The 13,986-nt window shown below is 38.4% G+C and overlaps 1 protein-coding gene across 23 annotated transcripts in view; it reads right to left on the bottom strand.

The window, feature by feature from the left end:
• macf1 (microtubule actin crosslinking factor 1) overlaps window positions 1–13,986 on the bottom strand; it is a 183,641-nt gene that overhangs the window by 124,515 nt on the left and 45,140 nt on the right. For 16 of the 23 annotated variants that reach the window (XM_002940018.5, XM_031896938.1, XM_031896935.1 and 13 more), the window contains 15 exons: window positions 13,629–13,690; window positions 12,838–12,927; window positions 12,651–12,752; window positions 12,011–12,088; window positions 11,836–11,928; window positions 6,297–6,463; window positions 6,103–6,215; window positions 5,911–6,017; window positions 5,714–5,833; window positions 4,463–4,558; window positions 4,085–4,212; window positions 3,906–3,999; window positions 2,327–2,481; window positions 1,846–2,110; window positions 1,480–1,608 (listed from right to left, as the gene is read on the bottom strand). In XM_002940018.5, the coding sequence (XP_002940064.3) occupies window positions 1,480–1,608; window positions 1,846–2,110; window positions 2,327–2,481; window positions 3,906–3,999; window positions 4,085–4,212; window positions 4,463–4,558; window positions 5,714–5,833; window positions 5,911–6,017; window positions 6,103–6,215; window positions 6,297–6,463; window positions 11,836–11,928; window positions 12,011–12,088; window positions 12,651–12,752; window positions 12,838–12,927; window positions 13,629–13,690 (1,799 nt within the window). The remainder of the gene's footprint in view (window positions 1–1,479; window positions 1,609–1,845; window positions 2,111–2,326; window positions 2,482–3,905; window positions 4,000–4,084; window positions 4,213–4,462; window positions 4,559–5,713; window positions 5,834–5,910; window positions 6,018–6,102; window positions 6,216–6,296; window positions 6,464–11,835; window positions 11,929–12,010; window positions 12,089–12,650; window positions 12,753–12,837; window positions 12,928–13,628; window positions 13,691–13,986) is intronic. The other 7 variants (XM_012957426.3, XM_031896947.1, XM_031896946.1 and 4 more) reach the window with 1 other exon arrangement.

Here is a 13,986-nt window from a genome sequence, read left to right as displayed (position 1 = left end):
CATCATAGCTTAGCTTCTCTACAGCAGCCTGCCTAGTGCACACTAAGCATGTGTATTGGCACTGATTTCTGATAAAAAAAAAAAAAAACCTAAAAAACATCACAATGCAGAGACAACTTGAAGAGAGCTATGTGATAGAGGACAAATGTCAGATTCACTTTAAGCAATTTAAAGGAAAACCTAATTCACCTGGGTGTACATATAATTTAGGAGCCCTAGTTTTATTCCCCGTGCCGTAGCTCCTTTTCATTAATAAACAAACCAGTACCTCATAGCCATCTAATCAAAGTCTGCCCTCACTCGGACTTAGGGCTCTGGCACATGGGGAGATTAGTCGCCCGCGACAAGGGAGATTTATCTCCCCAAAATGCCATCCCACCGGCAAAAATGTAAATCGCCGGTGGGATGGCATACGCGGTGCCGCGAATTCGTAGAAAGAAGTTGCCTTGAGAGGCGATGTAAATCGCCGGTGGGATGGCATTTCGTGGAGATTAGTCACCCGTGACAAGGGAGATATGTCACGGGCGCCTAATCTCCCCGTGTGCCAGAGCTCTTAGACTTTTCCATGCACAGTAAACTTTATGCATACTGCTCTCGCAAGAGATGCCAGCGAAGTACAGGTAAGATGGTAGTTTGGCACTGCTTTATAAGTTGCTTGAGCCGCTGAATTTCTTTCCAATAAGGAATATCTGCCCAGAGAATAAACAGTGAGTTTACTGTAGGGTCTCTAACAGATTGGCATAAACATTATGACTTGAAAACAAATATAGTAACAAAAATGTTTGCAACGATTTTGCAGGTTTATTTTTAGCTTAAAATTCTGCAAATATCTGCCAAGTTAAGTTCCTAAAAGCTAGTTAGGAAGCATACAGCAGACAGACTGTTATATGGTACCATAAGCTACATTAGTGGTCACATTATCTTAACTCATCAAATTCCATATCTGCTACAAAGCAATCTAGAGCCATGCATCAGATTCAGAGTCCACTTAACATGGGAGTCAGAGAAGAGGAGTCACCATTTTTTTCTCTGGATTCTATACACCTTGCTTGAAGATTTTTAACCCACAGACAACAAGGGTCGGTTTATTTAATTATTTAAATTGAAGACTTATACACTTTGTTATATGTTTAAAACACCTTGTGCATTTAGACCAAAAAAATGTAGGTCAGTTCACAAATGCTTCAGCATATTTTTACAATAATTCACATTTCAGTGGTGAAGTGTTTGTTCAAAGGAAATTTAAAATCAGATTTGATGTGTTAGTAAAACAAAAACATATATTTGTACAATGAAGCAGGGGTGCCTGACACTGTTATACTGCTAAATATATAACAAAGCCACTATAAACATGTAATTGCAGAGAAGATTTCATTAAAATGATAGTGACACAGTTACATTTTCTGTTAAAACCTCGAATCTATCTCTATAAAAAAGGCATAAAAAAGGGGGATACCACAATATATTAACAAAAATCACCTCATAGCTCCTGGCTTCTCTCAGGCTTGATGTCAGCTCCTCCACACTGGTGTGCACAATACGCTGACTTTCTAGCTGAGCCTCCACACTGGGTAGATCACTGCCCCATTCGGATATCTCCAACTTCATCTGGAAATCAAGCATCCTTCATTTAATGGAAAATACAGCTCACGTTTTCCTTTTAGATGGCGCTTTATAAATATGTTGCAATAAAAATAAAATCCAAAGCAAACTACTTTTCCACAACTAACTGCTCTTTCTTCCTCGTTATGTACACTCAAGGTATTTCTTGCGTAAAACCAACAACAAAACCATACCCCAACCAAGGTAATATCCTTATTGAGGCAATTATATATATCAGCATACCTGCATTTCCTCAACCCAGGCAAGCAGTTCATAAACAAATCTCAAACTGCCTTCATCTTCAGATGATGATAATACAACTAGTTCAGTTCGACTCATTGGCTTCCGGAACCATGAAGAGGAAGAAGGAGAGGTATGAAGGCTGTGCTGGTGAGTGTTGCTTAGTGACACAGTGGGCTGAAGGTCTGAGGTGATTAGGTTGCCCCGCCTATACAGATTGGTACATTCCATTTTAAGATTGAGAAGCTCATCCTGAATTCGTAGGACTCTGAAAAGAAACCAACCAGAGCAATAACAAAATTAATAATAATTTTGCACTTGAGGAAACAATTCTGCTTTCTAAATGACCTGCATCTTAATAAAAATCTTAACATCCATGCCCCCTGCGTCCCCCAAGCAGCCCACTACTTTACTGCTTTAGATCCAACAAGGGAAGTCTACTCCTAACTATAAGAATCAATCAAACTATATTACAAGGCAGTACCTGAATGCCAATTCCTCAACTTGGAAGTACTTCTCATCACGCAGAATCTGTACATCTGACTGAAGTTGACGAAGAAGGACTTCACTCTCTTGCAGAAACTGCACAACTTCACTCTCCTGTTGAAAAGTCTGTCCACACTCAATGTTAGCGGCATCCTGCAAGGCAAATTACTGAGCTTTATACTATTCTTGGACAATCCTAAACACATAAAGAGTGTATTTATTAATGTGAGAAATTTGTCAGATGCCTGAATTAATGATTTCTACAAAATAACAATGCTATGTCCCAAGATCAGCTTCTACATGTTTTGTTCCCAATTATATGAGCAAACTATTTTAAAATACACATTACATAGCGTACAAAATGAATAATAATTTTGCACTTGAGGAAACAATTTTGCTTTTCAAATGACTTGCCTCCTAATAATATTATCTTAACGCCCATGCCCCCTGCATTCCCCAAACACCCCACTACTGTTCTGTGCTTTTCACTGTTGATTTGCTCATAATATATTAAAAAAGGCACCTTATTTTATCCCATTCTATTTTTTTCCTTCCAGGCATCATAGGAGTTTCATCAACAAGCACTCTCTTCTAAGCAACAAAATTAGTATGACATCCCTTTTAAACCTGACTTCTTTATTCCCCCCTAATTATTCTTCTACTCAATCAATCAACTATTAGTGTAATACACAGGGTTTTATAAATGCAGGAAGGTTAACACACTATAAGGGAAAATGAGAGTGAGTGAGTGTGAGTGAGTGTGTGTGTGATAAATGTGAAGCTGTGGATATAATATACAGGTATCGGACCCCTTATCCGGAAACCCATTATCCAGAAATTACTGAATTACGGAAAGGTCATCTCCCATAGACTCCATCTTAATTAAATAATTCACATTTTTAAAAATGGTTTCCTTTTTCTCTGTGATAATAAAAAAGTACCTTGTATTTGATCCCAACTAAGATATAATTAATCCTTATTGGAGCCAAAACAATCCCATTTTGTTTAATTACTGTTTAAATATTTTTTTTTTTTGCAGACTTAAGGTAGGAGATCTGGAAAACCCCAGGTCCCGAGCATTCCAGGTAACAGGTCTCATACCTGTACAATATATCCTAATTAGCAGTGCTTAGTGATGTAATTTCTATGTGCATCATAATAAATAATACACCCCCAGTTATAAAATATGAGGATATTAGAAGTCACCTTGGAGTTCCTTGACCTGTATTAAAGCACCTGGACTTCAACATCTTACTTTTGTATGGTCAACAAACTCCTTGGTGACTTATAATATCCTTATGCTGGGTTCTTAAAACTGCCTTGGATGGATGCATCTACCCAACAGGTCTCCAGTTAGACAATGTTCAGTTAAAAAGTTCCTGATACTACTGAAACAATGTTTACAGCAGCAAAAGAAAATGTAAAGTTTGTATCCTCCGGTGCCTTGTATCAGTTATCACAACCACCTGTAAACCGTGAAATCAAATATATTACACAGTGTAGCACTGCTGCTGGTTTCTCTAAACGCTGCAATAAAATTAACAGTTTGGTTTCAGAAGGATGGTACTATAACTTACAGACTGTAGTGTATTCCTGGCCAATGTCAGTTTCTCCTCACAACTCAGACAGCCATTCTGAATCCTGTTTGCAATCTGTAGTAGCAATTCAAGTCTATGGTATAAAAAGAGAATACTGTCAATTAAAAGCCTGATTTAAAATATACTAGACACTTCAGGGAAGAATAGTAATCACTTACCGCTCCACAGCTGGTCGTAGGATTTTCTCCCTTTCCAACATAGAGAGAATCAGTTTGCCCCACTGCTCCTCAACATCATTTGGGTGAAATGATGGAGGAAGTTTGATACGACCAAATTCTATCCAGGCCTGAAATAAATATGACAGGGGATTAAGAAATTAATTTCTTTATCCAGAAACAGCAAGCAAGCTAAAATATACAAAAACACTAAAACGGTAAGCAAATAAACATGATGGGATGTTATAAAGAATATTAGACTAATTCAAGATAAATAGATAAATGTTATTCTTAAAAGTATATCATGGAAAGAAAAGAGAGGGGAGTAAAGTGCAGAACAATAAAAACAGTGAGAGGAAGCTTCAAGCAAATGTGACATACCTGTAACATTTGATATAACTTTTGGATTTGTTCTTTCTCTTGTTCCTTAGCTGGAATTTCAGTTTCCTTCACATGTACATACTGATTATAAAGTGCCTGAAAAAAGCACAATTGATGGATATTTGATTACTGTTAAACTAGTCGGGTAGTTGGCCTGAAAGGGGTTGTTCAACTTTAAGTTAACTTTTAGTATGATGTAGAGTATTTTGAGACAATTTTCAATTGGTCTTCATTTTTTATTATTTATGGTATTTTAATTATTTTACTATTTATTCAGCAACTCTCCAGTTTGGAATTTTAGCTGTTATCTGGTTGCTATGACCCAAATTACCTTGGCAACCATAGACTTCCTAAGGTAAAGTTGAAATTAAAGACAGGAATATGAATAGGAGAGAGACTGAATGTAAAAATAAGTAATACAAGGTAAAAATAACAATAAAACTTTAGCCTCGCAAAACAATATTTTTTTGTTGCTGGGGTCAGTGACCCCCATTTGAAAGCTGCAAAGAGTTATAAGATTAAGGAAAAAAATTCAAAAACTGTGCAAAATAAATACTGAAGACCAATTGTAAAGTTGCTTAGAATTGGCCATTCTACAACATGCAAACTACCCCTTTAAAATTCACTTTTAACATGGCATTTTGTATTTTTTGTGGTTTCTACATTCTTTCTTTGTTGCCCAACTGTCTTGGAATCTCAGCTATCTAGTTGCTAGGGCTTAATTACCCTGCTGAAAGGCAGTAGTTTGAAAGGCAAAAAACAGATCAATGGAAAGGTAAGCAATAAAAAAATAAATAAATAATAAGCTTCAATTGAAGTCTCACAGTTTAACTGGGGTTTTTTTGTTTTTTTGTGCCAGGATCAATGAGCCCAACAGATATTTCCAGTTTTACGCTGGAAAAAGTCAGAATAGTAAGGCTTATTTATGGAACCGTAAAAAAAAGAAATAGGTAATTCTATAACATACTTGGGGGCCTATTTATTATGCTGTGTAAAATGAAATTCGCTGAAAAAAATGTAAAATAAATGGAGAAGTTTTCCGTCCGAACTCCAGATACTACGTAAGTTCCGGAGGAAGAAAAAAATGCATAAAAAAATGATGCTGTTTTTTTTTATGCGGCAAAGCCTGGTGATGTGTGGCGAATTTTGTTGCCATTTTCTACACAGAATAGTAAATCTGCCCCTAAATGTTTATTTTGAGTGAATGTTCCAAATTGTAAGATTTCAACAATGTAAAATATGGGCTCATACTTTTAATTCAACAGGATTCTGTGGGAAGGATTTGTCAGACATCAGTAATACATGTTGCCGGATCCATTGTGTAAGGCAGACTACCCTCTCCTGATACTCCAGCCAGCGTGAATCCACCTCCTGTCAAAACATGCCAGTATGAGTTGGGTGCTGAGGAAGTTAAAGACATCTGAAACATTTCCTGGGTACAAACTTACAGTAGCACTAATCCCCTCTGCTCCCTCTGGGACTTTAGGGAAGGCATCATATATAGAAGACACATACGTGATCACAGACTTCTCATCAGGAGAAGCTACATCTACATCTGCAGAGAGAGTGCAATGTACAAATGAGAAAATCCTCTTTTCTATAATATAGTGCAAAAATCAAATGCTTCTGATATTACTCACCTTCAGAATCCAGTAACCTTGTTACCCCTAGACTCTCTGCAATCTCAAATGCCTGCTCAAGGTTTTCCCGGTTACCCTGCAATTCAACTTTCTGCATGTCCACCAGATCCGGTCTGAAGTAGACAACAAGACACTAAGATTTAACAACTGCATATTGCAGTACCCTCAGACATAAGAAGAAAACAAGAACCTACCTGTACCGGTGGATTATTGCATTAAACATCTTGCCATCACTCCAGCAAGAGGAGAAATTAGTGCATTTTATGCCAGTATATCCAGCTGTGACCTTCTGCGTCCATAGGAGCAGTTTTTCCTTGGCTGACATATCCCCTGATTCACCACTCACATAAATATCAGAGATCTGCAAAATGAGAGTTTAGAGATCCAATCAAAATTTCCTTAGTGGGCTTCTTCCCCTCTCTTGACAAGCATTAATACGAAAAATGTGTGATTAGCACCAGGAAAATCTGCTTAAGACACTGATACTGGCAGATAGTTTAGTTGGATCTGAACTTGTCTTATAGTTTTCACATTACCAGTAGATCTAACATCTACTGAAAACTGAATGTGAATAACGGCAAGTACATCTACAATGGATAATGTATCACTACTTAGACTATAAGTTCAGCAGGGGAGGATTCTCCATTCTCTCGTCTCTTAGAACTTAGCAGTTATTATGCAACTGTACCCATATTCATTTATATTCTATTATTATATACTGTTCCATCTGTTGTATTAATGCATAAACAAAAATTTACAAAAATACATGTTTTCATTTAAACAAATCACCAAATGAAAGCATATGAAAGTATAAAATGGAAATGACTTCACTAATAAGTTGTCAAGATGCTTATGTTATCTGCAAAGACCCACCTTTGCTGGTTGTGAGGATGGGTCACTACAGTACCCTGAGGAAGACAGATCTGGTCCCCAGGACCATGTGACAGGCAAATTTTTCCCTGGGTTGGACTTATCTGACAGTTCCACTGACTGTATGAGGGGTGATGATAATTTAAAGTCACAGTCTGCACCAGGGCTGGTCTTAAGGCTGAGATCATCACCCATCATGCCTGCCTTCACAGGCACCAATATTGCTCGGCTCTTGCCAGTCCGGTCAAGCTCCACTACAGTGTTCACTTTCCTTTGTTGGCTTACTGCTGGGTTTTCCACAATGCGTGCTATAACTGTAGTCCCGGATGGTAAGGATTTTTCTATAGGTCTTGGATCAAGAAGGAGAGCTCTCCTCACCTCTCCATGCAGTGTTTCCCTCACCTGTAGCAACTGCCCCTCCTCTGCTGGTTTACTGGGGGACTGACCAGGAGACTCTAATCTTTCGCACACATTAACCATGTCCGGTGTCTCTAATCTGATTTCTTTCTCTGATTCACCTGTGTCTTGCTTCTCACCCTTGTGCCCTTTACTCCTTCTCTTGAACCGTCTTTTTTTCTTTCCAGGATGGGGCTCCTTCCCTCTCCCTTGTCTGAGCTCTTTTGGCTTGCGAACACAGCTCACAGAATTCCCCATATCTTTAGTGCACTGATACAATGGTGATGGTGTAGGCATCCGTCACAGACAAGGGTCATTACATCTTAAGCTCATACAACAGACATGAACCCAGGGGAAGCATCACACATCCCCCTCTCATTCCAGCATCTGGAGCTTGCCACAGACAGACATCTTACAGACTGAGCCATCTCCCTGCATCTCTCTGCAGTGCACTGATCACAGCACCTTACACCAAACCATCAGCTGATTGGATGCAGCTTTGTCTGTATAAGTGAGGCAGCTAAGCCCTACCCAGAATGAGCAAGGGAGGGGGTAGATGGGATGGGAAGGGAGGGGGAGTTCAAAGGAAGACAGAAGAGAGGGACTAAAGCAGGAGACAAGCCAAGCAGCCTTTATTGTGGGGCTATGTTCTTAGGAATAACTTGGTTTGTACGAAGTAATTTATCTGTTCAGTGTAAAATCTTCTTTGCATGACAAAATACCCCTGCAACAGTAATTTCTCCACTGCTATATATATTTTTTTTTTTTTTTGCAATTAGGATTACAAAATGAAAAAACGTGGAATGCTGACACCAGTTAAATGCTGACACCAGTTACAAGCAGCTTGTCCTTCAACATTCATGCTGCTGCAATTCATCAGACTCTGATTCTTGATTCTTTGCAGTAGCAATACCCACTAAGGCAAGGAGCTGGTCAGAGAAATCACCACCTAATGTACAAAGTTATAAAACAAATGGAATAAAATGTCTGATTTGCCAGAAAAAAACTATTAACATAGGAAACTGTTTCCACAGAATGAAATCTTGTGGTAAATATAATTAACCTAATCAATTAAAGGTGGCCATACACAATCGGATTTAAAGTGCCAATTCAGTGTGTTCAGACCTACTACGGCAAGTCCGATGATTTGTGGCCGAAAATCGGCCAGAGGTTGATGGGCAGGTTTAAAAATTACAGCTTTGATGAGGACCAAATTGGCTAATTCATGTCATCCTCAATCTGGCCTGCATATCTTTATTGTGATTTGATCGTCTAACAGCTTTAGGGTGAAGACACACTCTGAGCTACTAGTGGAAGCTACTTTTTCATGACTACTTAACTCCAGAAAATACCCTGCCATATACAATACTAACATTTGCCTCTGCTAAAACACATGTAGCGACAATTAGCAGTAAATGATCAGCATTGTCTATTTTAGTAGCCACGACCAGTAGCTGCTTACTCATACATTTTTATCTGCACACCAGAAATGTGCCTCTGTGTAGAAACGTAAGAGAGTGCCCCTTAATGCTAACTTCTGCACTGGGGACTGGCTGCATTCTGCAACATGACGACAAAAACATGCATTGTGAGGTGGTGAGGTGCAAATCGCAGCATTAGTAGGCGCAGACCAACCCTGCCTTACAACCTGTCATAGGGATGGTGGAAAGTACAGGGCACCTTTGGGGCCTGAGTCCGCTGTCCCTCCCTAACTTGTGTGTCTGAATAATGTGCAAATGTGCAGGAGAGGAGCATCTATGTGGTTGTGCCACCCCACATGAATAGAGAACAAAAGCAGGCCATGCTGTATTCATGTTGACCACTGCTGGTCTCTGTGCTTAGAAATGGAGTGCGGAGACATCTGTTAATTATTTAAAGCAGAGAGGTAATGTGCAAAGCGCAAAAAAATGGAGGACTGCATCTTAGCTAACAGGACAGGTTTAAAGTGAATATATCTCACCACCTGAGCTGCCCCTCAGGAACTGTAGGCAGAGATAGCCCCTACCTCCAGCCATAAGTTAAATATAACTACTTTGCATCCCAGCCCAGAATGCTAGTAGTTTTTCCAAATGCACAACTAGAGCGTGAGTTGTGTTAGCACACTCCATAAGGGATTATGGTCAGCGCCATGACTAAAGATGGCCATATACATGCTGATAATAGCTGCCGAAGCAGACTCTCTGAATGAGTTGGAAGCATTTTGGTTTGTTTATGGGTGGGGACCTCTTTTGCAACCAGACATGGCAGCCACAAAACCCAATGGACAGCCCTGCTATTTGAAGACTACTTGAAGAAAGTATGTTATGTGACAGTGAAGATCTTATCACTAAGGGGCCGATTCACTAAACGCATAGCATGCGTTAAAAATATTATCATTTCTTACATTTTTCGAGTTAACGATCGATTCACTAAAAGGACACTTGTCTGAATTAAGAAGCAACGTTATTGTCGTTATTTATGTTGCGATCACATAATTTTAAGCAATATTTTAAACTATGCAATATATTTATGCGTTATATCGTAGCACGCCATATTAACGCACGCTATTACACGTAGCAGTTACTTTCTGAAAACTACTGTTCTGAAAATTACCATTTCCCTGAAAACTGGAGGATGCATCACTCTAGGATGATCACATACTTGAAAAAAATCCAACTGCAAACTCCATCTTGTCACCACAGACAATCACTCAATAATATTTACAAAGGGTATATAGTTCTAAGCATAACAGTAGAGGGTCGCTTACCCATTGTAAATGGATGGTCCAGGTGCTCATGCCCCAGACCCTCAGCACAGGGAGCCAGTTAGGAATCGATTCTTTAGAGATAGGCAGGCACTCCGGAGTTCCAATAAAGTTGAATTGCCGCTCAGGTATTAAATAAGATCAAAGTGGTTTTTATTGATAAGTACACATATATGCTAAAAAAGCCTTACGCGTTTCGTACCTAACTCGGTACTTAATCATAAGCTGGAAAATAATAATAATAGACACTGAGTATTTAAGGACAAATTAGCCAATCAGATAAAGACAAAATTGACCAATCGTAATGAGCTTACAATTAAGGTCTGGGTTACCGACCAGTAAAAGAAAAGACAATGTAATTAGATTACAGTGAAATACAAAGGTATTTTGAATAGGCATAAAATGTATACAAAGGGTTAAGTATTCAGAGGTAAGTCAATGTGCTACGGTCAAATATATAATTATAGTTAGGTACGAAACGCGTTTTTAGCATACATGTGTACTTATCAATAAAAACCACTTTGATCTTATTTAATACCTGAGCCACAATTCAACTTTATTGGAACTCCGGTGTGCCTGCCTATCTCTAAAGAATCGATTCCTACCACAGACAATCACCAGCTGCAATTTTAATCAGTAACGCCTACTACTGGGAGGCGTTAAGTTTCACAGTAATTATAGCCACATTTTATGCTTTTAACGATTCAAACATGTCTGTGAATTATGCGTTAGTATTATTTCAATGTGATATTACCTCAATGCGATGGAAATAATGCTTTGCAATAATCAGGATTTTTGTGCATGCGATATGAGTAGTAACACATGCGAAATGACTGATGAATCAGTACTTAATTTTCAAACACTTTTTAATGCATAAAACTATGCGTTAATCGTTAATGACATTTAGTGAATTGGCCCCTAAGTCTTCTAAATTTGATGCTTTTATCTTTGCTTTTTTGTCTTCCAGCAGCAAATATTTAAATCAGTACATTTAAAAGCAGCAAGCCACAGACAGTGAATGGAAAAGGATGTTTAGCTACTAACTGAGGGACATCAGAACTAACAAAACATTCTAAGGAGGCATTGTTGCAACACACATTATGTACATATGTCTTTATACCTTTCCTTAAGTAGCGCTACTTGTATATATATCACTGTACATTCTACTTGTGTGTACTAGCAACAGGCAATCCCATGACAGAAATCAAGCTGACAAAATCAAATGCTTTCATTTTTGTATTTAGACTTTTGTTGGATGAAATCTGAGCTGATCTTTATTATCTAAAAACTGTCAGCAAAGTAATATTATTTTGGTGGTAAAGTATGACTTAACTGGGGCTTACAAAGTTTCTTGAATTGAAAAAAAAAAAATCCGTACATTCAACTTGGCTGATATTACTCAGACCCCAACACATTTTAAAAGCCCAGACAATAAAATAAACTCATGAGATATGAAAATGAATATTTCATTTCATGGTATCTTAACAGTCCTCATTTTTAATTTTTAAAATAGGATATTCAGAAAGTGGAAGGTACAATAAAAAGACGTGCTGGATTTAGAGCATTGCAATATGTAATCTCATATTAAATACCTAAAGGACTAAAGTAATTTATAGATGTATAACTGCTATGTAAGATCTTCTAATTTAACTTAATTTAACTGAATGCCAGCATCACATATATAATCCTATAATACAACATACAATATAAATAAAGATGTATACCTGGAAGTGAAGGATTATGGTCCATATCAACCCCAGGGTCAATTTTGGATTTCCATCAGTGATGTCATCATTTCTTATATTCACTAGCTTCACCTAAGAAGAAAATAATGCTCAGCACATCAACCTATTTTTATGACAGGAAGCTACCCATCCAAATAATGCTGGATATAATTACCTGCCGTTGCTTTAGAAAATCCAGGGCTATCTGAACATTCTGTAGCCGATGGAAACGCATCCTGCCTTTCTCTCTAGGCTGCAAGGCAAGAGCAAAGAGGTGAAAACTAAGTAAAGAGGGGCACAGAAAAGAGGAGCAAGTAATAGGATGTTCAGGTGACCTTTGACAGGAATATAAAGGAAAGAAAATTGATATCATGTAAATTAAGCTGTGGGCATAAATGCAAAAGGTATCATGGAAAGGTAAGTAGATGCAAGTGATGATATGAGAGGAAAGCTCACAATGAATAATAAGTTGTCAAATATTTAGATCAATGTCACCAGGTCACCAGAGAACTGTTTTTGTAAGTGCAAAAAAGTTTTGTGAGTTAATAAAACATCTTGGACTCCACCTCATGTTTCAGATTAAGGGAATGATGTGGAATATACTTCACCACATGCAGTGATGTAAGTGTGGATAGGGTGTTTGCACACTCATATAGAATAGCTTATAGTGACCCCTTCATGCTAAAATAACACAGCACACAGCTCCCTTCTGCTGTGCCTGCAGACAGATGACCCATTGCATGGCTCCCAATTACACTGTGCAGATAGGAGCCCCTCTGGGTTATCTGACACAGTTCACAGCTTTGGGGACATACAGCATCATCAGGGTCTTCCTCCAAATCCTCTCTCATCAACAGCAGGCGGCGAGATGGAAGGCGAGAAAGTCGCAGGCTCCGAGGAGCCTCTGGGTCCTTGTTCTAATGGACACGGCAATGAGACTGTGAGAAATGAGGGTGTTGACAAGGAGAGAGAATATCTGGTTATGAAGTAGGTAATGCTTACCAGTCTGATACCAGACAGCACCTCTAGGAGGGAGATTAGGTTATGTCCATCCCGGAGATCCTCATACAAATCATTGATATGTTTACGAACCTATGTTACAGGCAGAAAAAGTAAGGGGTACATTAAATATAGCAGGGGGAGGCAACCTTTTCCAACAAAGAAGAGGCTATTATATAGGAAACTGAACAGAATATGGGAATGAGGTGTACAAGGTTAAAATAAAATAAGAAAAAAAAAAAAAAAAAAAAGACTTTAAGCCATTACATAGATGATCTCCCAATGCTGTTTCAGCCGAACCCATCACCTGGCTATTATCTCCTGCAGCCTGGCTCTGAGCCGTCCCTACTCGACCACCACCACATTGTGCACCAAGTTTAAACTTTCATACTGAAGCCAATAGGACTGTAGGACTTATTGGCATTCATTAAAAAAAAACATTTTCAACACAGGAGGGGTTGGGTGGTGCATATTTATTTCTTTTTCTCCCCCATTCAGCCCAATATTTTCCCACCCAGTGTGTTTTTTTTTTTGGGGGGGGGGGGGGGGAGAAAACTGTACTCAACAGAGCTTACTTATGTGAAGTTCTTAAAAACCGGACCAATTCCTGAACCAACTGATATCCATAGTATATGTATACTGATCTGGATAATACATTTTATTGCAAATCTTCACATCTAAATGTAAACTGCTAGATTTCAGATTGAAGTGAATATCTATTCAGAAAACTGGTGATAAACATGGCAACTCCCTCTTTTAGAATAGCTAATTTATTCCAGAGATTTCAGACGCACCTTGATGAGATGTTTGTTGACCCATTTGGTAAATGTTTTCTTCTGGACCCTATCACGTTCATCTACAAAAACAAGAAGAAAACAATAATTAATGAACAGATACCTTTAAAAAAACAAACAAAAAAAAACCAAACAATTTAGTCTGGGAAGAAGTGAGTAATGTCTGGCACTGTTTGTACACTTTCTCCTTCTGATGAAGATTACTATAATCTGCTGCAGCTCAGTTCCTTGCATAGATTAATAGTCAGTCACCATAATCTAGAGAATCAATTTAAGGTTAGAATCTACATTGTGGAGATGGAGGGGGGAGAGTACACAAAGTGTAGTCCAATGATAAGGAGCAGATTCCACTTTTCAG

Source organism: Xenopus tropicalis, chromosome 2 (assembly GCF_000004195.4).
Source record: "Xenopus tropicalis strain Nigerian chromosome 2, UCB_Xtro_10.0, whole genome shotgun sequence".
Taxonomy (NCBI): Eukaryota; Metazoa; Chordata; class Amphibia; order Anura; family Pipidae; genus Xenopus; species Xenopus tropicalis.
Note: the sequence above shows the minus strand (reverse complement) of the source record. Positions and strands in the feature narration are given on the sequence as shown.